We start from the raw sequence: 23,748 nt of genomic DNA on the forward strand, positions 1-23,748 counted from the left end.
TTTACTGTCTTATGAAACAGCAAATGATTAAAAAGCACAATGGTTAACTTTTATTTTATACATTTTTACAAAATTTACAAAATTTATTCGGCCAGCTTCCGAATCGAACATAAATAGATTTTTTTTAATGAAAAGAAGCTGAGTTTTTTTTTGCACAATTCTTGATAGTTTGATATCTCACTGACAAAATATGAATTGGATGATTCGTTTACATTATATTTAAATTGTTTAAAACATTAAAAAGTTGTGAAGATACATACATTGCATGTGACACACACACACACACACACACGCATACTCAGTTTTTTAAAGCAACAACTTTTGTCACACAATTATCCGAAAGACTCTTTGAAAGAAATCTTTGTAGAGAAATTTGTACTATTTAAAATGTGAAAAACGCATTCACACACGAAACTAAATATCAGGTATCGGATGGTACCAGAAATGCGTGCTGTCGCTGCTGGCGTAGTCTGTTGTTCTGTAGAGTTCAAGATTGACTCGAACCGATTCTCTTATATTCAGATTCCGATATGGAGGGGTCTTGAAAACAATCGCTACCTGATTTAAAATATAAATATCCATGATTATCAATAAATAAATAAATAAAATGATGCTTAAAATTAATTTAGAAGAGAAAAAAAAGTTATTAAAAACTTTGACTGTTTGTAGATACAGTCACATCCCGACTTACGTCAGTCGAGAAAGACATAAGCTGCGACATAACTCCTTGAAAAATACAAGGTTATATCTAGGTGCCTTGAGTCGAGGTAAAATTTTCCAATGGTAATGCCCCGCCCCTTACTTAGGAGGAGGAGGGAGGTAAATTTGAAAATTTTCTTTATTCTTTCCTACTTTTATTTGCCTTTTTATTTAATGGGACTCTCGCGGGGAAACTCTTTAAGAAAGTGACGTGAAAAGCCTGCAAGTTTTGCTCACAATGCATTTGATTGAGGAAAAAAAAAATGTAGGACGTAAGAGGACGCAAATGCAGAGTGACGTAAGTTGGAGTATTACAGTATTGCTATACAGGGTGGATACTATCGACCGCTCAATAATTGTACACGCTATTCCTTGTGAAAAACTAATACGTAAAAAACTATATTTCAGTTTTTTGATGTGCCCAATAGTTATGGAGTTATAATGCATTAACCTCCTTTTACGATCACGGGCGTAACATTATGTCCAGACCCCAGTGGAACAAATTCAAACAAGTTCTGTTTTCCCCATCGCGAAGCTTTATAGCAACCCTATTATCTACAGAAGATTTTTCCTCTTCGCACATTGTATCATTCTACTATATACATGTGTAAGATCGAAAGAGAACTCGTAGGGTGAGGATGAAAAGAGGACTCTAGAAAAAAAACTCCCTTATCTACCTGTTATCTATTATACTTTTTTCTATTTTTTTTCTTCCCCCGCCACTTCTTCGTTTTTCGAACGTGCGATTAGGTTAGGATAAGGTTACCATATTTATCGTCGTTTCGTTAGACAGAGATAATCCAAATTTCTGGCCAAACGCTTGTACGTGAAGTGGTTAAAATTTGATGAAAAAGTAGTGGAAAACTTACGATTCCTGCCAAATTAGCCAAATAGTAATGTTACAACCCTCAGAGCAAACGAGAATGCGAAAGCTGTGCAAAAAAAACCAGCTTTTTTTTCCTTGCACTTTCCCTCAAAAAAATTGACTTAACAGTGAAGAAAAGAAAAATACCGCATTTTGGAAAATGTGTTGATTTTGGGAAAAAAAATTTCCAATATATATATAACGTATATACTATATATATAATATAGTTGGACGAACGTAACACGTAACAACAAGACCAGCAGCATTCTACACATAAAGAAAAAAGCGCCAATCGTGAAAGAAATTAACTGAACTTGGCCTCTAACGTGACTGAATATTTCAGTTAATTTTAGCGCCAACCCGCTGCATGAGGAATTTTTTTTCCGTTGGGTGTTTGACACGTAACTGAGCGTTAAAAAACTGACACGTCACATCCTAAAAAAAATTCCACGTCAGTTTTCCGCAGGGAATCACATGTGCAATTATTGGGAGGTTTATAGCAGTGGTTCCCAACCTTTTCAAGCCCACGGCCCGGTTTCATTCATTTTTGTGAGTTGAAGGCCCGGTCAAACACACGACAAACGGAAAATGAATGAAGAAAAATGAAATGGTTAATCATTCGCTGCCCGGTATGAATATCAGGGCCCGGTACCGGGCTGCGGCTCGGCGGTTGAGAAACACTGGTCTATAGTATCCACCCTGAATATAGCTATCCAGAAGAAGACTAGTTAGTTTTCGACGAATAGTAAAGTCCCAAGCAAGGCTGAAATCAGGATTGTGTTGTTATTGTATTACAGTCGAATCCCGTTATAGCGAAAATTTCGTTTTAACGAATACCGTTACGTTATAGAGAAAATCTCGTTTTAACGAATACCGTTACGTTATAGAGAAAATCTCGTTTTAACGAACACTTTTCTAATTACCCAGATAAATTTACATAGGAGCAATGCAAATACCTGGAATTCCTTTATAACGAAGTGATTTCTCCGGTCTTCTGGAGTTCGTTATAACGGGATTCGACTGTGCATATATATATATATGAGCCGATCTCAAATGTCGGTGAATTAGTTTTGAGGTTGTGTGTTCATCTTTTTCATTTCAGTCGAGAATTGTATTCGAAGGTGCTAAGCATAGTAGTGCGACAAGAATGTTCGATATGAGCAATACAACAGATGTTGCAGTTCATTTGAATCACTTAAAGATGCTTGACCTACACTTGTTACGAGTGATTTATTATATTCAGAAGAAAACTTACATTGTGCCAAACATCGATATCCTTATTGAAATCACCATCAGCTTCCCAAACGATAGCGCCATCTTTTTCTTCATATAGTCTCACTCCAATGCTTTCTTGACATTTGAGATAAACGGTATACATTATTTACTTATGAAAGATATTTAAGAAATAATAAGTAAGAAAAACATACATTGATATGAACTTATAAAAAATATTGGATTTCATAATTTTTTTTTTCCTTCGCTAGGGTTCACGAGGGCTAATTAGACCGGGACCTACAATTTATTGCCGTTTCCGAACGGCGGCCTTTTCTTTTTTTTATACTTATCGAGAGATTGGTGCTCTAACCACTTGATGGGGGAGTCCCAGCGGCAGCAATCTTTTCCTGTGGTCATATCGTCGTTCCTGTTGTACCCGTGTCAGGAAAGTTTCTGACAAGGACGAACTGTGTATCGAACTCGCGACACCTCAAAACGTTCTTTGGTACTTCAGGCGAGTATCTTATCGAACTGGGCTACCACGCCCTGCTAATTATATCCGAAGTTTTGGAGGGAAAAATTGTTACCAATTATAGTGAAAAAATTGTCAAACTAAAGTAAAGTTACTAATCATCACCAAAAAGTTTTCAAGAGGAAAATAAAGTTGCTAATTATAGCCAAAGACATGTCAAAGGCAAGTAAATTTGCCAGCTATAGTTGAAATCGCTGAAAAATTGTTAGTGACCGGAAATAAAGATTTACTGAACCTCTCACTTAAAATATAATTCCCCAGAAATAATAATAATTATAATTTCCGATTCTTGATTTTAGTAAAATAGATATAAATGCAAATAAAATTCGTTGAAAATCAGGACATTTCATAGAAAAGTTGGGACTGCCAAAATTATGGGAATGCCCCGCAAAATATGGTCATATTATCATCGTGGACTGAAAAGGTTGCGCACCCGTGATGTACAGCTAAGAAGTAGCTAATATGCATATACATAGTTAAATTCGTTGTTATAAAGAAATCGTACCTGTGGCGATTGGATCAGAGCTGTGTGCGGTGCATGGGCGGAGATACGGGGGGGGGCTGCCCCCCCCAGCGTCAAAGGTGGAGTCGACTGATCTAATGTATATATGAGCTGACATCATCATCGTGCCCCCCCCCCCAGCAATAATGACCTTGCCCCCCCAGACCTCCAAGTCAATCTCCGCGTATGGTGCGGTGTAGTCTTTTACCATTCTAAACATACTACCACTACTGAACCACACATGCTCCTCGTCCATATTCCTCTGCGGAACTTCTAACGAATTGATACATGTTGGAATGTGCGTGCACGCGCTGTGAATCTAACGTGAACTTTGTTTCTGTGTAACGCTTGTTATGTGTAGTGCTACCATCTGCCATCAATTTTTTCTAACTATCACTGAAGTGTGATGATTGATTAATTGTACCGTTGTAGGACTGATGCAGTTCTAAACATATTGTAATTTGGGCTATACAACGATCACTAAATGAAGAAAAATATGTATTTTGTTTCAACGGTTTTTGAATAGAGAAATAATTGCCAGATGTGAGGTATGCATTTTTATCTACGCATTGAGTTGTTATTATTTCTTACATCACATGACCTGAATAAAATGTTTTTGGAATTTCCCACTTACTTTTGTCAATCTTATCACATAAAACAAAGACTTCTGTTCCTCCATCTGCAGGGCCTTCAAGACAACTGATTCGAGCAACTTTTAAAGAACCACACTTATTGGAATCTTCGAATAAAAGAAAAGAAAACTTTTATGAAATAAACAGAGCTAAAATAATCTACACATAACGCACAAAGAGGGAAGGGTCCACAAGTCCATGACACATTTTAATAAATATTACAAAATCCTAACAAATGAGATATAAGAAAGCATTATTTGCAGTATTGCATTGAAAAATGCTTTTCATGGTTAATTTTTTTTCTTTTTTTAGGAGAACGGAAATATAGTTCGAAATTTCATGCATAAGTACTGTACCGTTTGCATTCGGTTGACATTACACTAAATGCAAATGGTAGACAGGAATGATGCAAATTTTTCGAAGATGAAAGAACTTCAAATAAATTTGCTACATGAATGCAGCTGCGCTTATAAACTGAAGGAAATAAATTTAATATACACAGGGTCGCCCTTAAAAGACGCGGGGCCCGGTGCCAAAATAATAGTGAGGCTCCTTAACCCTGATTTTTTTCCTTCTGTGAGAGAGGGGGAATCAAAAATATTCAGAAAATAAAAATCATGAAAATTTGAAACAAATACAAAAAATAATTCCCCACCACCCATAAAAATTCATAGTAAATGAAAGAAATACTTTTAAAATTGATAAAAATTCATAATTGCAGAACTGATGAAAATTTCATAATTGAAGAATTTATGAAAATTCATAATTGAAGAATTTATGAAAATTCAGAATTGCAGAATTGATGAAAATTTCATAATTGCAGAACTGATGAAAATTTCATAATTGAAGAATTTATGAAAATTCAGAATTGCAGAACTGATGAAAATTTCATAATTGCAGAACTGATGAAAATTTCATAATTGCAGAACTGATGAAAATTTCATAATTGCAGAACTGATGAAAATTTCATAATTGCAGAACTGATGAAAATTTCATAATTGCAGAACTGATGAAAATTTCATAATTGCAGAACTGATGAAAATTTCATAATTGCAGAACTGATGAAAATTTCATAATTGCAGAATTGATGAAAATGTAGAATTTATTTAAAAAAAAACCAATTCTACACATGTGGTGAAAATTCAGAATTCATGAAACAAATAATTCCAGAATTATTTCTTTCTAGATGAAAACGCAAAAAAAATTCCAGAATCATTTCTTTCTAGATGATTATGCAGATTTACAGAACTGATAAAAATTCAGAATTTACGAAAGAAATTATTGTTACCGTAAATGCGGCCTCCCTCCAAAATACAGCGCCCGGTGCGACCGCACCTGTCACACACCCCTAAGGGCGGCTGTGAATATATAATATCTTTTATCATAAACATGAATGTATCTGAGTTCTAATTCAAAAAACATACTTTTATGAAAAATTGGGTTTGAAAACTGCTTCTCACAAACTGGCACAGCTACTCCATTTTGATAATAGTAGGCTTCAAAGCATATTCTCACGACATGTGGGTCGATATGACTAGCTATTTCTTTCGCTTCGGCCATTATTCCATCTTCAGAAGATGTTCTAGGACCTGTGAAGTGAAAAAGAACTGGTTTTAAAAAAATACTCTAATTTTCCCGAAACCATAGAATATACAGGGTGGCTATAAATAAACTACTCAGAAGTAGGTAGCCTCCATTCTGATGAAAGTATTTTGATAAAAATTGGTATGTAGGATATATGGACCATGGGGAAAATAAAGATTCAATGTAAAAAAAAATAGTTCAATTTTTGACAACCAGGTGAAAATAAAGCACTTTTTTTTATCTGAATCTTATCTTTTTCCCGTCGGCCAAATAACGTATTTTTCAGTTTCAATGAACTACGCCCACCACAAAGGGCGCTACACAGGTCGGAGTAGTGCCAGTGAGTATAACTAAGTTGAACAGTGTCAGTTGAGTTATACTGACACTACTCCGACCTGTGTAGTGCCCTGGGTGGTCAAAAATTGAACTATTTTTTATATTGAATCTTTATTTTCCCCATGATCTTAATATCCTGTATACCAAGTTTCATCAAAATACCTCAATCAGAATGGGCGCTACATACGTCTCAGTGGTGTCAGTTTATTTGTATAACCACCCTGCTCAATATTACAATATTTGAAAGTAGAATGAATGAACAGCGGTGTCGGAAAATGTTAATTTTTAGTGCAAATTTTGGCAATTTCACGTATTTTGAATGAAATTACAAACATTGCAATTATCGGCATGAAAGTACGTGAATCTACTCAAAGATTGTACATCTCACATGATCAATGTAACGCATCGCATTTAAAAATTAAACCGAAACAAATGTTACTAACGCACTGATTGAGCGAAAGATTTCCTGATAATTGATTATGCTGTAGTCTGATTTTACGTACTTGCAACAGGAACTGAAGAATATTGCGCCAACAACTGTTCGTAGCAGATCCTAACGCATTCTTCTTTTTTATGGTACTGTAATATCAAATCTTTGAACCTGTCCGAAAAGTAGAGAAAATTTTTTTTATGTCAAAAACACACAGTGTAGCCTTATGCAGTTGAATCCCGTTTCAACGAATACCGTTATAGCGAAAATCTCGTTTTAACGAACTCGTTTCTAATCCGCCAGATAAGTTTTGGTAGGAACAATGCAAAAACTTGGAATTCCATTATAATGAAATTTCATTATAACGAACTGTTTTCTCCGGTCGCTTGGAGTTCGTTACAACGGGATTCGACTGTATATGCAGATACACAGTATTAACATACAATTCAGATTTTTCTATCAAATAATAATTTAGAAATATTCTGGCATTCACGATTGAGACTCTGGAGTCAGGGATGTCTTGGGGGCTTCCGTTCACAGTCAGGGGCCTCAAGTGCAGAGAGGCTTAAAAAAACGAGATCTTCGTGCAATTTCGACAGCAAGTATGTAAATTGGATAAAGGTATTTTTAAGGCAGGAGGCCGGGGCCCGGGGGCCTCTTAAGACAGCCCTATCGGCAGTTTAATGTAACAGTAAATAAGTTACAAAAAAAAAGCTTCAGAGGGAGCTGTTTTAACCGTGGTTTTTTACCTAGATGTTTTACATACTCACGTTGTATGCATCTGAAGTAGTCCCCGAAGACAAAACCTGTATTCATATACAGTAAAAGTTCATTATAACGACAGATCACACTCAGGAGAAAAATTGTCGTTATAACGAACTTCTCGTTATGATCGAATATACATTTTTCGCTCTGTGAGGTTTTTAAATTGTTGGAAATCGCTGCTTTACGTGTAATAAAACGTGTTATAGATAACTTCGTTCAAACATTAATAAATGAACAGAACTTTAGTCATGGAATTGATTTTTGGTCTGACAGTTCCAAGGCCAGGATTACACTACAAAAGTTTGATAAAAGATCTTTTATAATTGGTAAATTGGGGCTCTCCGAAACCGTCCATCCTTTTGGGAAAGAGCGCAAACCATCCCAAGAGAGGTCTTTCTGAGCGGTCATGTCTGTCTGTCTGATAAATTGGGTGAAAGTTACATTTACTCGAATGTAACAGATACGATTATTGGTTGCATTTTTCAAGTTTAAGAAAAGAACTTTTATCAAACTTTTATAGTGTAATCCTATGTAATATAGCGTATTTCCTATATATATATAGCGTAATCCTTTTATAGCGTAAGCCTTAGGCAGGATTACACAATAGACATAGGAAAACACCTTAAACATCGGGAAATTTTATTTTGTCAGGAATAAATGTTCCCAATCCTTTTAACAAAACTGCTTTATTTTGCGTTAGTAGAATCTATATTAAATTATGCCATTACATGGTGGGGGGGGGGGGGAACATATACTTCAGCAATCTTTCTGCACTTTTCGTCACACAGAAGTTCTTTATTCGTATCATTCTGAGTAAAAACAGATCACTGATATATTTTCACTTTTCAATCAATTAAAGATACTTCCTCTACAAAATTTGTACGTTTATAAAAGTTTAAAAATATTTCTTATAAAAGAAGTGATTATCTCAATCTGAAATCACATAAATCTGGAATACAATTTAGGTGTCATACTATACAGGTACCAGTGCCGTAACTAGCCATTCCTGTGCAAGAATTTGTATTTAGGCCACTTTCTGGCCCATTCTGCGGGGGGGGGGGGGTGGAGGTGCCCTCCAACTGGGCTCTGTGCGGATGCACTTGTTGCACTTTCCTAGTTATGGCATTGCAGGTAACAAAGCCAAATAAAATTAGTTTCAAAAATTTTTTCCTTCATTTAGCTCCCAAAATATTCAATTTACTTCCTCACTTAATAAACGAACAATTTTCATGGACATCTTTTTAATTAAGAATTTAAAATCTTCGCGTTGTTAACGCGAAGTTAACAACTCGCTGTAATCTAAGCTTTTATCTTGCAAACACCGCTAAATGTTAATTTTCTTGTCTATCAGCTCCATTCCTGTTGCCACTAAGTTTTTAGTATTATATATGCAGTATTATGTAAATTTTTCTTCTTTCGTTATTATTTGTACCGACAAACATGCATCAATTATTGTTTATGTGGGCCCACAAGCTTTCTTAGTTCCCTAAATGTTTTGTGTCTGTTTGTATAAATAAGATTATGTTACCTTTTGTTGATTTTAAGAAACTTATTTTTGAATTCATTATAGCGGATTTTTATTTTGTGATATCAAAATCCGCGCTACATTGTTTTCATGTAAACTTATTTAAGGATTAGAAAAGTTTTAGTTACAACGAGATTTTCACTGCAACGGAATTCGTTATAACGGGATTCGACTGTATTTGTTTTCTGGCTAGGTTTGCAGTGCTTTGTAGTGATCAGACCACTGCAGCGGGAAAGCTCCAAAATGTTGATCGGCTGAATGGTTTTCCCTGTGGTTCGTCAAGATTGAGTATTATATCTTTTTAAAATATCATATATTATACTGTATTCCTATATACATAGAAAGAAGTAAAGGATTCTGAAACTTACACAGCGATATTGTTGCAGTCGAATTCGACCTCACAGGTACCATCTTTGCAAGTTTTCCCAATAAAAGCGTGCAGATGACGTCGCGGAACATTCTCATTTGTACATAAACTTGCTTTTGCATACAGTTTCTGACCAGAAGATGACCTGTAGTTTTCGAGCTGTGGGCAAAGCAAATAGGTTGGAAACTATTTCGTTTAACATGGAAAACTCAAAAGAAATACAGGGTGTCTATAATTGATGTTAGTGTCTTCTGAGCAGTCTCTACAAGTTCTACCCATCACTAGATCACGGTAATTCAAATAAACAAATAAAAGTAACTTACTTTGATAGTAGGAAAACTATTTTTGGATTTTGAAGCACCTTTGAGTTTACCGTGAGATGTTTTGTTCTCGCATGTGTAACGGAATCTTAAAGTATCCATCGGCTGCTCAATGATATCAATGTAAGGCAGACCTAAAGAAATATGGAATATTTTAAGAAAAATTAATCAGTTTCAAAAATTTTTATAATGGAGGAAACAATACATGACGGACTTTTTTGCAAAGCTGATGATAGGTTTAAAAAGGAATCAAGATATGATCACAGAGTAGGGTTACCAGATGTCTCCCTCCCCATTAGAAGGACTTGTCCCCCTTTTCGATGTCACTTGAAGAGCCCTCATACGTTTTAGAAAATTCAACCCTTTGTCCTTTTGTTCAGGTTTCCGAAATTCTTTTTCTTTTCTGAGGATTTTTTCTTTTACTCTGGAGCATATCTATGATACAACTTCATTGATATGAATGAAAAGCAACGCTTCCGAAAGAAAGGAAAACTTTCTGAGGGTAGAGCTTTACAAGGTACTGAAACCTTTGAGAAATGCTAATAAATGTAACAAAAGACAAGGTTCTTGGGCAAAGAAAACCTCTCACCATGCTCCAGGAAAAGCAATACAACTGACCAGATGGAGAGAACAATCCACTATAAACGAAAGGAGACAGATCGCTACTTGTTCTTTTTTGCTTTCTCAAGTGGTTCTGTTTTAGTTGGGGAAAAATTGTTGTGGCGGTGGTTTTTTTTAGCGCATAGTGGTGCCATCTGTTGTGCAAATCGAGAGAAGTGACGTTACTAAAGGCGTGTGTGTGTGCGCAGGCGTTCTCATTTCTCAGTTTTCGAATCTGGTAACCCTATCGCAGAGTGATTGCAGGGAATAGGCTAAACTGTTCAGACTTACCATATAGACCCATATTACTGCCGCTATATGAACTCTCCCCTGTTGATAATGCATAGGCATCATTGGGACCCGCGTTTACAACCGTCTGCCTGCTTACAGGAATCTGCTTGTAATCGTAAAATGACTCAGATTCTTGTGGTAAGGGTAAGCCAACTTCTCTGGGATAGGTATAAGGATGTAAAGTTTGCCCTGGAATTAATTCAGCCTGGTTCGGTTGATTGAGATTAGGTTGCTGATCTATCCAGCCGTACAACTGTAAAAAAGAATTATTCATGGAAATGATACGTATTATATATTCATGTGCAACTGAAAAACAATTAAACGTGCTAAATGTTTTCCAACTAACACGTGTACACATTTTAGTATTCACATTAATTCAGAGTAACCAACTAAAATACTATTCCACCAAGAGCTACTTCGTGTCCAAAAAAATTCACCGACAACAATTCACCGCTAGGAAAGTTCACCGACCAACAATTCACAGAATGGAAAATTCATCTCGAAAATTCACTGACAACAGTTTGACTGAATGAAGGAGTGAATGAATGAGCGAGTTAGCGAGTGAGTGAGTAGGCAAATGAGTCAGGTCACTCACTTGCTCACCAGGTCACTCACAATGTCGCTCATTATGCCACTCGATCAATTTTTCAGTAGGTGTCGGTCGGTCATTTGATCTCTACGTCACTCACTTACTGAGTAGGTTGCACACTTTGTAATTCATTCACTAGGTCACTCATTATATCATCAACTCACTAGATTACTCACTCAATCACCTGGTAGCTCACTCTGTCATTCGCTCACTCACTTGATCTCTAGGCCACTCACTTTATTACACCTGGTCGCTCACTCTGTCATTTGTTCATTCACTAACTAGATCACTCACTTTGTTACTCCCTGACTAGGACACTCATTCTGTCACTATGTCACCAGGTCGCTCACTCACTAACTAGGTCACTCTCTCTGTTACTTCCTGACACTAGGTAGTTCCCTCTGTCACACACACTCAATATCACCAGGTCACTCGTCACTCACTTACTAGATCACTCAGTATAACACTACTTCATCAAACACCAACTCTGGCCATATCGCTATATTTCAATTTACTGTCATTAATGAATTGGGTTGGAAATGAAGGCGCCATCTATCAGTGGTCACTGCAAGCTCGTTAGGGAAAACGTCTTATGTCTTCCCCGGGTTTGAGGAGTGGGACCGTGACGGCAACCGTCACGGTGGTAGACGAGAATCTTACCACCAAGCCACTCGGGTGCTTTAGTCTACCACTGGGTTGCTCACTCTGTCACTCTATCATTCACTAGTTTGCTCGCTTTACAACAGATACGGAAAACTAGTTCAATGAAGAGGTATCGGTGTCACAGGGACTCGATCCCCAGTCACTGGTTCGCCGGACCAGTGCTCTACCAACTAAGCTATAGAGACAGAATTCTTCCCCCTTGGAGAAGAGTTCTGTATATGCTGAAGGGCTCCGTGCAATGGACCGCGGCAACATTCTGTTAATAGCTCACAAACTACATCAGGGCCACCAGATGGTGACGTATATGCAGATACAGATTGTATCTGTTGTATTAATGGGGAGAGTGACGTCTTTCTGCACATACTAACCACTCTGTCACTCACTAATTACTGTATCATTTACTGACTTTCTCAGTCGGTCATTACTCTTACAAACGGGTGGGCCCTTGAAGTCCGAATCGGAGAGGGATTCAGTCCCGGGCGACGCGCCGGCGGGGACCTCTAGGGTAAGGCTCCGTCGCGTCGCCCTTCCCGGTGCCGGGGACGCACTTCTCTCTCCAGCAGGACGCCGCAGCCTCTCGGAGGTCGGCAGTAAGGACAATGTAGGTAGGTGGCGTGGGCGTCGGTCCCGAAGCGGCACCCAGTGTCTGGCCTCTAGGGTCCAGGCGCGACTCCCGAGAGAGGGAGGAGAGGTCTCGTTCGCGAGACCGGCCGTTGCCTCGCCCCCGGGGTCATTACTCGCTCACTGACTCGTGTCGAAGTGTTGAATTGTTGTCGGTGAATTGTTTATCTGCGATTATGCATAATACCCTAGTGTAATTGGGGAATTTGATAAAATTAATGATTATTAAATTATTAAATATGATTAAATTAATGATTATTAAATATGATTAAATTAATGATTATTAAATATGATTAAATTAATGATTATTAAATATGATTAAATTAATGATTATTAAATATGATTAAATTAATGATTATTAAATATGATTAAATTAATGATTATTAAATATGATTAAATTAATGATTATTAAATTATTAAATATGATTAAATTAATGATTATTAAATTATTAAATATGATTAAATTATTTGATATGAAAAAATTACAAATGAGTCTAGTGTGTGTGTGATGAATAATAGTCGGACCCCGATACAACGAAAAAATTTTGTGATCGTACCCCGATATAATGATGCAATACATGTATGAATTATCAAGTATAGGATATCCTATAGTACGATTCATCATGTTTACCAACGACGCAACGCTTGGGTATTATGCATAATCTCCGGTAAAAGTGGCATTTTTTTTGTATTCATTAAATTTACAAACGACGCTTGGGTATTATGCATAATCTCCGGTAAAAGTGGTTGATTTAGTGAAATTTATCAAACTTACCAAAACGCTCGGTGATTATGCATAATAACCAGCTATTATGTATAAAAATCGAATTTATGACATATACGGCAACGTATTATAGAAAAAGGTACAGTAAAGCCTCTCTTTTGCGGACACCGGTGGGACAAAAATATTCGTCTGCAAAAGAGGGATGACCGTTAATCAGGGGTTTGAAATGCATACTTCTATTATATACGGCGAAAAATTATTATTTGTGATAGGGGTTTTACTGAATTCAAACTACTTTGTGCAGTGGATCCCCCAAACAAGTGGTTCTCGACCGGTGACTTCATTGCTTTTTTCGGGATTGGAATATTTTGAAGGGGTGGGGGGAGTGCCCTTTCTCTGGTTGAAAATAAAATCGAGTTAAATGAAAGGCCCGTGGCAGGGGATTAAACGGGGCCACAGGGAACTGTGACGGGAAAAAAAGAAACAAGTATGAAGAAATAAAGCATTCAAGAAAAAAAGTGTGAAAAAGACTTTCAAAATCTAGTAGCCACCCCCCCCCCCCTCCGCGTGGCAAGCTGACGGGATTCTAGCCTATAGTTCTCTGGAATCGAATTCATTAACCAAAATATTTGCAGACTATAATTTATTCAGAAATCCATTAAATTACTAGAAAGGGCCTCGCATCTGGATGTCGAGGTCCTGGTTAAGTCAAGAGGGGGTGGGGGTCAGCGACATGTTTACAGGGTGGCAAGTTCAGAGGGACGGAAAATTTGAGGAGTGAGTGGCCAAGAAAATTGGTAAACTGGGAGGAGAAGGGTGGCGAAATTTGTATAACCCTCAATCATCGCCCCCATAAACTCGAGCGTGGGCCCCTAGGCTGGTTTCTTTGGAGGGGAGACACAAAGCCAGACTTTTCTCGGGCTCTGCTGTAGTGAATTTAAAGCTTGCAAAAACAAAAAAAATGATGGTAATTGTCCCTGGGCCCCAGAGCTGCCCTGTCAGTCCCACCTTTGGGCTGGGGGGGGGGGGAAGTCAAAAATCCACCTCTGCAAAGGACAGGTCAGTTTAGTGACTAAAGAATGACCTAGGGTGTTTGCAAGCACGTGAATGAGGGAAAGAGTGACTTTGAGCTGAGCAAGCACGTGAATGAGGAAAAGAGTGACTTTGAGCTTGAGCAAGCACGTGAATGACCAAATGAGTGACCTGCAGAGAAAGGGACCATATCAGGGATTGGTCTAGAGCAGTGGTTCTCAACCTTTTTTTGTCCATGCCCCCTTTCAACCATTTCTCATTCCTATGGCTCCCCCTTGCGAACATGAATAATATTCCACATAATTATTATTTCTACATAAAATTGATTATTGCAAATGTACAAATTTTGTTACCGAAATTTTCGTCTCATAAAAAAATTTCATGCCAAAAAATGGCAAAGAACTCGCTATTTCTCTTTCATCATTTCATGAGTTGCCTGAAATTTCGAGATTAAATGGCAGCACCAACAGTATATAAATCTAAGACGCCTTGATATACGTCTTTGTATTAAGGGAGGAGTTCTATATAAATCAAGTCTCTGGAGAGAGTAGGACGTCAGCGGTCTCCGCTTTGGCAGTGCTGAGAACCGTGTCCCCCAATATCTTTCGTCGGAACCAGGGCCGTCTTAAGAGCATCATGTTCCCTCGGGCCAAGTGATTTTTCTGAGGCCCTACCAGGCAAATTCCCCAAAATTTGAACTAATTCTAATTTTTGTGATGCCCCTCTTCTCCTGAGGCCCCCGGGGGCCGTGCCCGGGTGGGCCCATGCGTTAAGACGGCACTGGTCGGAACATCACGTGACTCGTGAAAACAAACACGACCCCCCCCCCCCCCCCCACCTTGTTATTTTCTTATGGCATAAATAGGAGTTTAAAACAATAAATGAAAAAATAATTTCAACTTGGACGAGATAATTCCAAAATTAATGAAAGTTATAATTTCAGCATTAAAGAAAGAAAATTTCAGCATTAATGAAAGATAATTTCAGCATTAAAGAAAGATAATTTCAACATTAAAGAAAGATAATTTCAACATTAAAGAAAGATAATTTCAACATTAATCGAAGAAAATATTCTAGAATTGATGTAAGAGATAATTACAGCATTGATAAAAGTGATAATTCCAAAATTAGTGAAAGAATTAATGAAAGCGATAATAATGAGATTAATGAAAGATAATTCCAGAATGAAGGAAATCAGTGCCGAGTGGCATGGTGGTAAGATACTCGGCTACCGTCATCAAGGTTGTTGTCAGGGTCCCGGATTCGACCCCAAGGGAGGGTATAGATACGATATTTTCCCAAACGAACTCGAGGCGACCACCGATCGACAGCACCTTCACATCCATCTCACCAATGGCAGTAAATTGCAATATAGCGATATGGCCAGAGTTAGTTAAGTAGAATGAAGGAAAGAGATAATTCCAAAATTAATGAAAGAGATAATTCCAGAATTAATGAGATATAATTTCAGAATCAATGACAGAACTAATTTCAGCATTAATGAAAGAAACAAATCCAGAATTGATGAAAGCAATTATTTCAGAAGTAATGAAATAAATAATAATTAATAAAAGAAACAAAATTCCAGAATTAATGAAGGAAACAAAATTCCAGAATTAATGAAGGAAACAAAATTCCAGAATTAATGAAGGAAACAAAATTCCAGAATTAATGAAGGAAACAAAATTCCAGAATTAATGAAGGAAACAAAATTCCAGAATTAATGAAGGAAACAAAATTCCAGAATTAATGAAGGAAAATCCAGAATTCATTGAAGGAAAATCCAGAATTCATTGAAGGAAAATTCAAGAAATTATGAAAGAAAGGATTTTCCAGTATTATAATGAAATAAATAATTTAATATTTTTTCACCTTTAGATGAGTTCTTTATCCGTTTTTTATTCTTTAAAACCTAAAAGGACTGGACCAAAGACCGAACTGGACATTTCTATGGAAAAATTGCCAGGTGGGAATTTCGTTTTCGCCGAGTGACGTGAATTCCTTGCATTTGATGTCGCTGCAGTCGCGGTGGCTGGATACTCCCTTTAGTAATAAGTCCGACCAGTAATGTCGTCTGCTTCTCTCCAGGTTACTTGTTTTGGGCGTCTCTTTGTGTCCTGAAAAAATTACTGCACTGGCGGTTCGAACTTCCAGTTCTGTTTGTGAGCTTAGCTTGTAGGGAACTGACTTCTTCTCTGTCGTCTGCTCATTAAGAGGCTCTTCGTTTTGGACGCCTCCTTATGCTCAAATAAAATAACCGAACTTATAGTTTAAATTTCCAGTTCAGTTCACGAGCTTTGTTTATAAGGAACTGAGCGGAATAAAGAATCTAGTTTTTTATTTTAAACTTCATCACCACGTGAGTCACTTTTAAATTCGACATTAGATGGCAGCACATTACTATAAAGTGGAGCGTGAAAATTCACTTTTTACGATCTTACCTGTCGTCGGACGTGGAGGTCCTTCGTTTTGGATGTCTCCTTGGGTCTTGAAAAATTACTGAACTGGAATTTTGATCTTTCAGGTCAGTTTATAAGCTTTGTTTGTAAGGAGCGTAGCTGAATGAACAATTTAGTTTTTATACCTGTGCTTCTCGTCATCACCACATAAGGCACTTTTGATTTTGAAAGTAGGTAGCAGCACCAACAATATTTTTAAAAATGAATGTCTTAAAGTATTCTAGAGTATTAAATTAATTTTAATTCCCTTTTAAAATTGTTAGTGCCATTGTGAATTCGCGGCAAATGCTACAAGGCAAAAAAAAAAAAAACTGCTATTGGCGAATGGCGTAAGAGTTCGAGTCACCCGGTATATACGGATTTTGTCATTGCATTACGCAGTGACAAAACTGTTCATGTGAACATAATAATGATTCATTATCAGGATTTCAAGCCCATCGGGAAATATAAATAAGGGGCCATTCAAGTATTACGTAAGCAGATTTTCAGCCATTTTTGACCCCCCCCCCCTGCAAAGCACTGATCCTCCTCCCTCCCCTGTCAGCAAAATTTCGTCAGCAGCTTAGAATATTTCATATCTTCAAAAATCCCCCCCCCCCCCCCCGCTTGTCATCAAAAGTCAACATATCCGAAACCCCCTCTTAGCAGTTTGTTGACTTCAATTTCGATACGGTGAAATTCTGATATTTCGTTGGATGACAAGCTGCCTTCAAGTGGCTTTTTAGTTCGTAATATGGCCGCTCTCTCGTAGGCGAACGAAGCAACGTGCGAGTTGGCTTAAACACAACACAATATTTTTCACATAATAGTCTGTACTATATTTAATATACAAGGCGCATAGGTAACGGGGCATATGGGATTTTACTGGCGAACCATTGGTCCTAGAGGCATACTTCCAATTGGAAAAAGTTCCCGAATAATGTGTATCATTCAGATATTTGATTCATGTTGCCAGGGGTACATAGTTATTAAAATAAAAATATTAACTTTTTATGCGAACACCCTGTGCTCCAAAACCCAATTGGAAAGTTGTTTCCTGGTCTCCAACAAAAAAAATCCATCGTTTCGAAGTGCAATATTCACTGAGATATTCGAAGAAAGTTGAAAAAAAAAACATCATTAAATGAGAGGAAACCATTCTACCCGCATTTAATGCTGTTTTTTTCCCCCCAAATTTCGTCAATTTTTCGAATTCGCATATCTCGGTGATCATTGCACTTAGAAACGTGAAATTATTTTAGTTGTCATCGGAAAAGACAGAGAAACAACGTCTTAATTGGGTTCTTTGGCACACGGGGATGGTATAAAAAGTTGTTTTTTAATTTTATAACTATACAACCCCTTACAATATGAATGACATATCTGAGTTGGACACGTGATTTGGATACTTTTTCTAGTTGGGTATGTTTTTAAGACTAACAGCTCGCAAGTAGTGCCATACGCCCTGTTACCCATGCAGGAAAATGCAGACGAAATACAGTCGACTCTCGTTTTAACGAATACCATTATAACGGAAAAAATATCGTTTTAACGAAAACTTTTCTAATCCCCCGGATAAGTTTACATAGGAACAATATAAAAATCTTTGTGCGTAAATGCCTTGAAATATCACTTGTGCGCAAGGGAATTCGGGCCTCACTCTTAGTTTTATGGCATTTTCATTTTGACTCGAACTCCAAATCTTTGGCATTTAGACATCATTTCCAACTATCAAATCTACGAGGTTTTTGCAGATTGTGAAAAATGCGTCGCTGAATTGGTTTTGCATGCGTATTATCAACACTAAAAACCACAAATTTTAGGTTGACAGATACAAAGATACGCATTGAGCGGGTTATGGACATTTCAAAGTGAAGACTTACGGGATAATTTATTGCACTTTTCTGAGAAATCAGCAGACGCACTGTCTCAAATAAACGGATTTAAATTGCTTTAAATGTGGCCATACACCATTTTAGAATTTTTTTTTTCTTCTAATGTCCACAACATTGTTCCTGCAGGATAGGAAAATTGCATTGAAATTATTTGGGATGTTGCAGGCCAGTAGTAGGCCAGCAGCAGGCTTACATAGTAGGGCAGTTAATAGGAAGCATTACAGTATAGATTAAAAAAAAATTTAAAGATGTGGTGTCAATCTTAGTCCTACTAAGTTCCAATACATTATCTGCTGGATTGCATATAGAAACCAATCAGCAAACCAAATGACGTTAAGACCGTCTTAAATATTTTCAAAATCACGTTTTTCAAGTTAAATTGAAATGAATGGCATATGAACACGCGATTTTGAAACAACAGCAAATTTATGCAATTACAGTTTCTTACGTTACACAGCAATGTAGTTTTAAAAAAAATTTAATTTCGCGGGTATTTTTCCTCATGTATGATTTGGTCTCTTGGATGAAGTTCGTTATAACTGAATTCGACTTTATTTCTTTTCAGAGGGGGCAATGGGTTGGCACACCCCTCCCCAAAAATTCATAAAAAAATACCCCAGAGCAATCGTTCTTTATTCGATTTTTATAAATATATTCCCCATCAGACCACTCAGGTTTAGAGGTGTCGCGAGTTCGTTACCAGGTTCGTCTTTGTCAGAAAACTTTCCTGACACAGGGGTACAACAAAAAATGGCCACTTGACAGCAGCAAAAAATTGCTACCGCACGGAGTCTCCCATTGAGGGGGGGTTAACACACCAACCTCTCGATGAGTATAAGAAACAAGCCTGCCGTTCGGAATCGGCAATAAATTGTAGGTCCCGGTCTAATTAGCCCCCGTGTGCAGAAAATGACCGTGGAGCGACAAAAATGATCAATGGTCAGACCACTCAGTGCCGGTTGAAGATAGTTTTGTACTAAACTAGATGGCTATCCGTCTGTAATTGCATGAAAACGATGGGGTTTTTTTTACACACAAGCTTTCATTTTTCACCCATATACTTCTTGGATTGCATTTACTACCAGCACTCAAAAAAATGTCAATGAATGGTCAACAAATCTTTGTCTGCTTTGTCTTTATGGCAGCCCTCTTTGAATGAAAAGTCTTCGAACACACACAACATTTTCTGTCTTTACAGTTACTCCATTTTGCTTTAAACCTCTTCTATAGGCCTTGTCAGGGCCTACTGTCACTCCCAAGTCGTAAACCCACCGAGATTACATGCAACACTTCTTTTATTTCCTTCCTCATGTTAATGTTAATTGAATAGCGGAAAAATTGCGAAAAATATATTCTATGCATTTTTTGTTTGAAAGTAAATTTTTTTTAGTCAGAGTGACTAAAAAAATTTAATTCCACAAACTTCTTCGTGGCTCCCCCTTTTGCCAGATTTGCATCCGTGGCCCCCCCCCCTGGAATATCCTAGGGCCCCCCTGAGGTCATATGGCCCCCGGTTGAGAACCACTGGTCTAGAGCGTGTGCAAGTATGCGAGTGTTGCTATAGCAGTGTACAAGCATTTAAGTGACGAAAACCATGTGCAAGCATGTGTTACTCATTAATAATCGTTTATTAGTTAATCAACGATTAATAATAAAAATAAGTAATCGTTGCAAAACTCTATTGGATTCAGTAAAGTGGAAAGTATTCGTTTTATAGTGGATATGATCCAAACTAAAGTGATGTTAATTCCATCCCTATAAAAATAGTTTAACATTAACAATGCGATGCAGGTACAGTTCCTGTACAACTCCTATCCACATAACGAATGAAATAAAATTAAGTAGGGGTTGAAAGAAAAAGAAGTAGAAATTGTTAAGAAGGGGATTGGTTGTGCGCAAATGCCTTCAAAATACACTAGTGCGGAAATGACGTTGTGCGTTTCTGTCACAAAACCGGTGACAGTACGGAGAGAGATTTTTTTCCTAGCCCATAAGGTAGGTTTTGAGGTGACCAAAACAAAACGCGAGCATATGAGTAACCAAAACAGTGTGCAAGCACGTGAATGACTAAAAGAGGGACTTTAGAGACACAGCTGTACTTGCGGGAGAGGGGGGGGGGGAATAAAAAGGTTATGGAACTGTTGCTTCCTATTGAAGGACTAATAACCTTTCTTCCAGGGCCGTCGTCACTAGGCTGGGGAAACCGGGACATTGCCCCCTAGGCCCCGAGAAGGCACACTACGATCCTGCTTTCTCCAGGAGAAAACGGCATGTGTAGGAAAATGTGCACGAGCTTCGTTATGCCCTATTCCTACCATATATCGGTGCTTTTAAAAGGGTTACTTACATAGTTTATTAAAAGCTCTTCTCGAGGGAACTTGAGTGCCTCACAGATTGGCAAGCTCTGGTATGCAATGAAGGAAAGAGAATTTTCTGGATATTATGCCGATGTGAACTCGGAAAGAAAAGTTTTCATGTCTTCGCCGAAAATCGAATCTCTTGACATCCGGACGAGAGCGCAATCCATATATACCACAAGAGACCGAACTTTGCTTTTCTTATACACGCACTATATAGTGAGTGACGCGCTGAAATAGAACCTTTGCAGCCCTCCCTTAACCGCGCGTAACATTTCTGCACGCGGAGACTTTAGGGGCCCTTCCGTCAAGAATAGGCCCTTCTTGCCTTCCTTTTTCTGTCTTTCTTCCTGTTCCTTCGTTATTTTCTTTCCTACCATAAATAGCCTGAAGTTATAAGGGAGGGGGGGGGGGCTGTATCTACATGAAATTGTAGCACTGAAATCGAAAGAATTGTGCCGATTCTTTTGTGTTGTTCGTTAAGACCAGAGTTTCCCAAAGAGGGCAATATCGCCCTTTGGTGGGTGATGGAATTGCCCGGGGTGGTGAAGCGTTAGAAGCTACGGATTAACATAGGATAACCCCATGGGTTCACTTGAATTGGGGGAGAGATGAGAAAAAAATTCTGATGAAGTGGGCGAAGGGGGGGGGAAACAAAAAGTTTGGGAAACTATGTGTAGGCTACTATCGAACTGCTAGTCGGAGAGGTTTAGGGGGGTTTAGGTTGTTGTAAACTGAGAACGAGGCGTGAGACAGGGCTAGCCCTTGTAGGTCTTAGGGTATATTGATTCACACAAGAAACAAAAAAACCATATCGCGTTCAGGATGCGGTTCACGAATCATTTTTCTCCAAAATCGACAGAAAAAAACTGAATGCCTATATTATTATATAGATTATTTAGTAGTTGATTAGTTAATTAATGAAATTAATTAATTTCATAGTTTAATAGTTAATCAACGATTAATAATAAAAATAATTAATCGTTGCAAAACTCTATTGGATTCAGTAAAATATGGAAATGACGTTATGCGCATCTGTCACAAAACCTTCAACAGTACGGAGAGAGATTTTTCCAGCCTCATAATAGAGTGCTTGCGCCGATTACAAGAGGACCGGAGCTTGATTCCTAGTGGCGACAGCAAACCTCTGTTTTCCCAGTACACCTCGGCATAATATCGAGAAAAGTCTCTTTCATTTGATCATTTTTGTCGTACCACGGTCATTTTTTTGCACACGAGGGCTAATTAGACAGGGCCCTACAATTTACTGCCGAATCCGAACGGCAGGTTTTTTGTTTTTGTTTTTTTTTAGTACTCATCGACAGGTTGGTGCGCTAACCCGTCGATGGGGGATTCCCTGCGGTAGCAATATTTTCAGGGTTCATGTCGTCGTTTCTGTTGTACCCCTGTGTCAGGGAAGTTTTCTGACAAGGACGAACTCACGACACCTCTAAACATGTTTTGGTACTTCAGTCGAGTATCTTATCGACCTGGGCTAGCGCGCAACAAAAGTCTCTTTCGTTCATGTATTTTAGGCTGAGGAAAACCTCTCTCTGTTCTTGCACATAATATCTCTGAATTCTTACCTCCTCTTCGTCCATCTTCACTTCGACCCCAGCTTCTTGTTGGCTCATTCCGTAATACGAAATTGAGGTGAAATAAGGATCGAAGCTCTGGAATACTTTCATTAGAAAGTAGCGGTACGTATCACATTAACTTCAAGATATCAGGTACGAAGCACATGAATATGATCCTCAGATCAAAATAGTCTCAACAAAATGAAAAAAGTGAAAATTCTTCACTGTTTATATAGCTTTTTTTTTGTAAATATACATACACAAAAGTTAATACGAGTAATAAGAGATACGTCATACGAGTAGGACATTTGAATGACTATTTTTTTTAAAATTTATTGCTAAAAATAGCCCAATGTTTATAAGCCGGACTTGCGGTTTTGTTGATCGCGGGCAATTCCGGTGGGTATTTGTTGGGATTTTCCTCCCCCAGTGTACTAAAAATAAGTTTCACTTTTCTTCTTTCCGTTCATTGATAACGTTTTCGGAAGAAGCTCGAGCTTACTTAGTTAATTAGTATGCGGCCGGGGCGAGTATCAGTAGCAGGAAATTCAAGTAGCGAATCAACATGAAGCTCTTCTGTTGATCGTCACCAAAAAAAAACAAGTTTCTTCTAAAAGACGAAATTGTTATTTTGGAGGTCAAGGTGTAGAGAAATTTTTTTTTCTCCATCTTGCTGGTGGAGATTTATTTTCTGGACTGGACACGCCTTTGTTCGAGAGACTCACGAGCAATAACCCTGTCTACGAAATCTCGGTCAAAATATGTACAGTCAAAATCCCTTTTTGACTGGTCCTCAAATTGATAACCAAATTGCACAATTTTTTTATATACGATAACTGGTTACTTAAATAACATATTTGAGAAGTTTCAAAAAATTAGGTATTAATTTAGCATGTTTTTTTTTAAAATAATTAATGTAAATTTGCAATTAATAAACTTTCTGATTAATAAAATTAATTAACCTAATTTTAATTAAAATAATTAGCGATTATTATACTGATAATTTCCAAAAATGTTAATTTCATACAAAAACATGAATAAAAATTAATTGAAAAAAAAATTTAAACAAAGCGTTGCGCGTCAGTCAAAAATGAATTAAGGAGTCACTTTTGAGAGGACAAAAATATGGCCCTGTAAGCAGAGTGACCCGATAAACGGAGTAAATCCTGCTCTTGCTACTCCCTTCCCC

At 37.7% G+C, this 23,748-nt stretch overlaps 1 protein-coding gene across 1 annotated transcript; it reads right to left on the reverse strand.

The window, feature by feature from the left end:
- Positions 1-284: 284 nt before the first annotated feature.
- Positions 285-22,677, reverse strand: LOC149079439 (nuclear factor NF-kappa-B p100 subunit-like). Its single transcript, XM_089239968.1, has 9 exons — positions 22,569-22,677; positions 10,664-10,916; positions 9,776-9,906; positions 9,454-9,611; positions 6,869-6,966; positions 5,870-6,034; positions 4,448-4,552; positions 2,820-2,914; positions 285-558 (listed from the first exon to the last, which is right to left on the reverse strand). The coding sequence occupies exons 1-9, from the start codon at positions 22,668-22,670 to the stop codon at positions 415-417; spliced, it is 1,251 nt and encodes a 416-aa protein (XP_089096094.1). The 5' UTR covers positions 22,671-22,677; the 3' UTR covers positions 285-414.
- Between the last annotated feature and the right edge of the window lie 1,071 nt (positions 22,678-23,748).

The sequence above is a fragment of the Pholcus phalangioides genome, unplaced genomic scaffold, assembly GCF_987345545.1.
Source record: "Pholcus phalangioides strain wild (caught in Gottingen) unplaced genomic scaffold, Ppha-v1.0 ptg000012l_1, whole genome shotgun sequence".
In the NCBI taxonomy this organism is placed as follows: domain Eukaryota; kingdom Metazoa; phylum Arthropoda; class Arachnida; order Araneae; family Pholcidae; genus Pholcus; species Pholcus phalangioides.

Excerpts from the sequence above, each read along its gene's own strand:
- LOC149079439 (XM_089239968.1), bottom strand. The coding sequence starts at position 22,670 with ATGAAAGTATTCCAGAGCTTCGATCCTTATTTCACCTCAATTTCGTAT. Across the intron at positions 6,035-6,868 it reads TTCTTCAGTTCCTGTTGCAA|GTCCTAGAACATCTTCTGAA; the intron begins GTACGTAAAATC and ends TTCACTTCACAG. Across the intron at positions 2,915-4,447 it reads ATGTGATAAGATTGACAAAA|AAAGCATTGGAGTGAGACTA; the intron begins GTAAGTGGGAAA and ends TCAAATGTCAAG.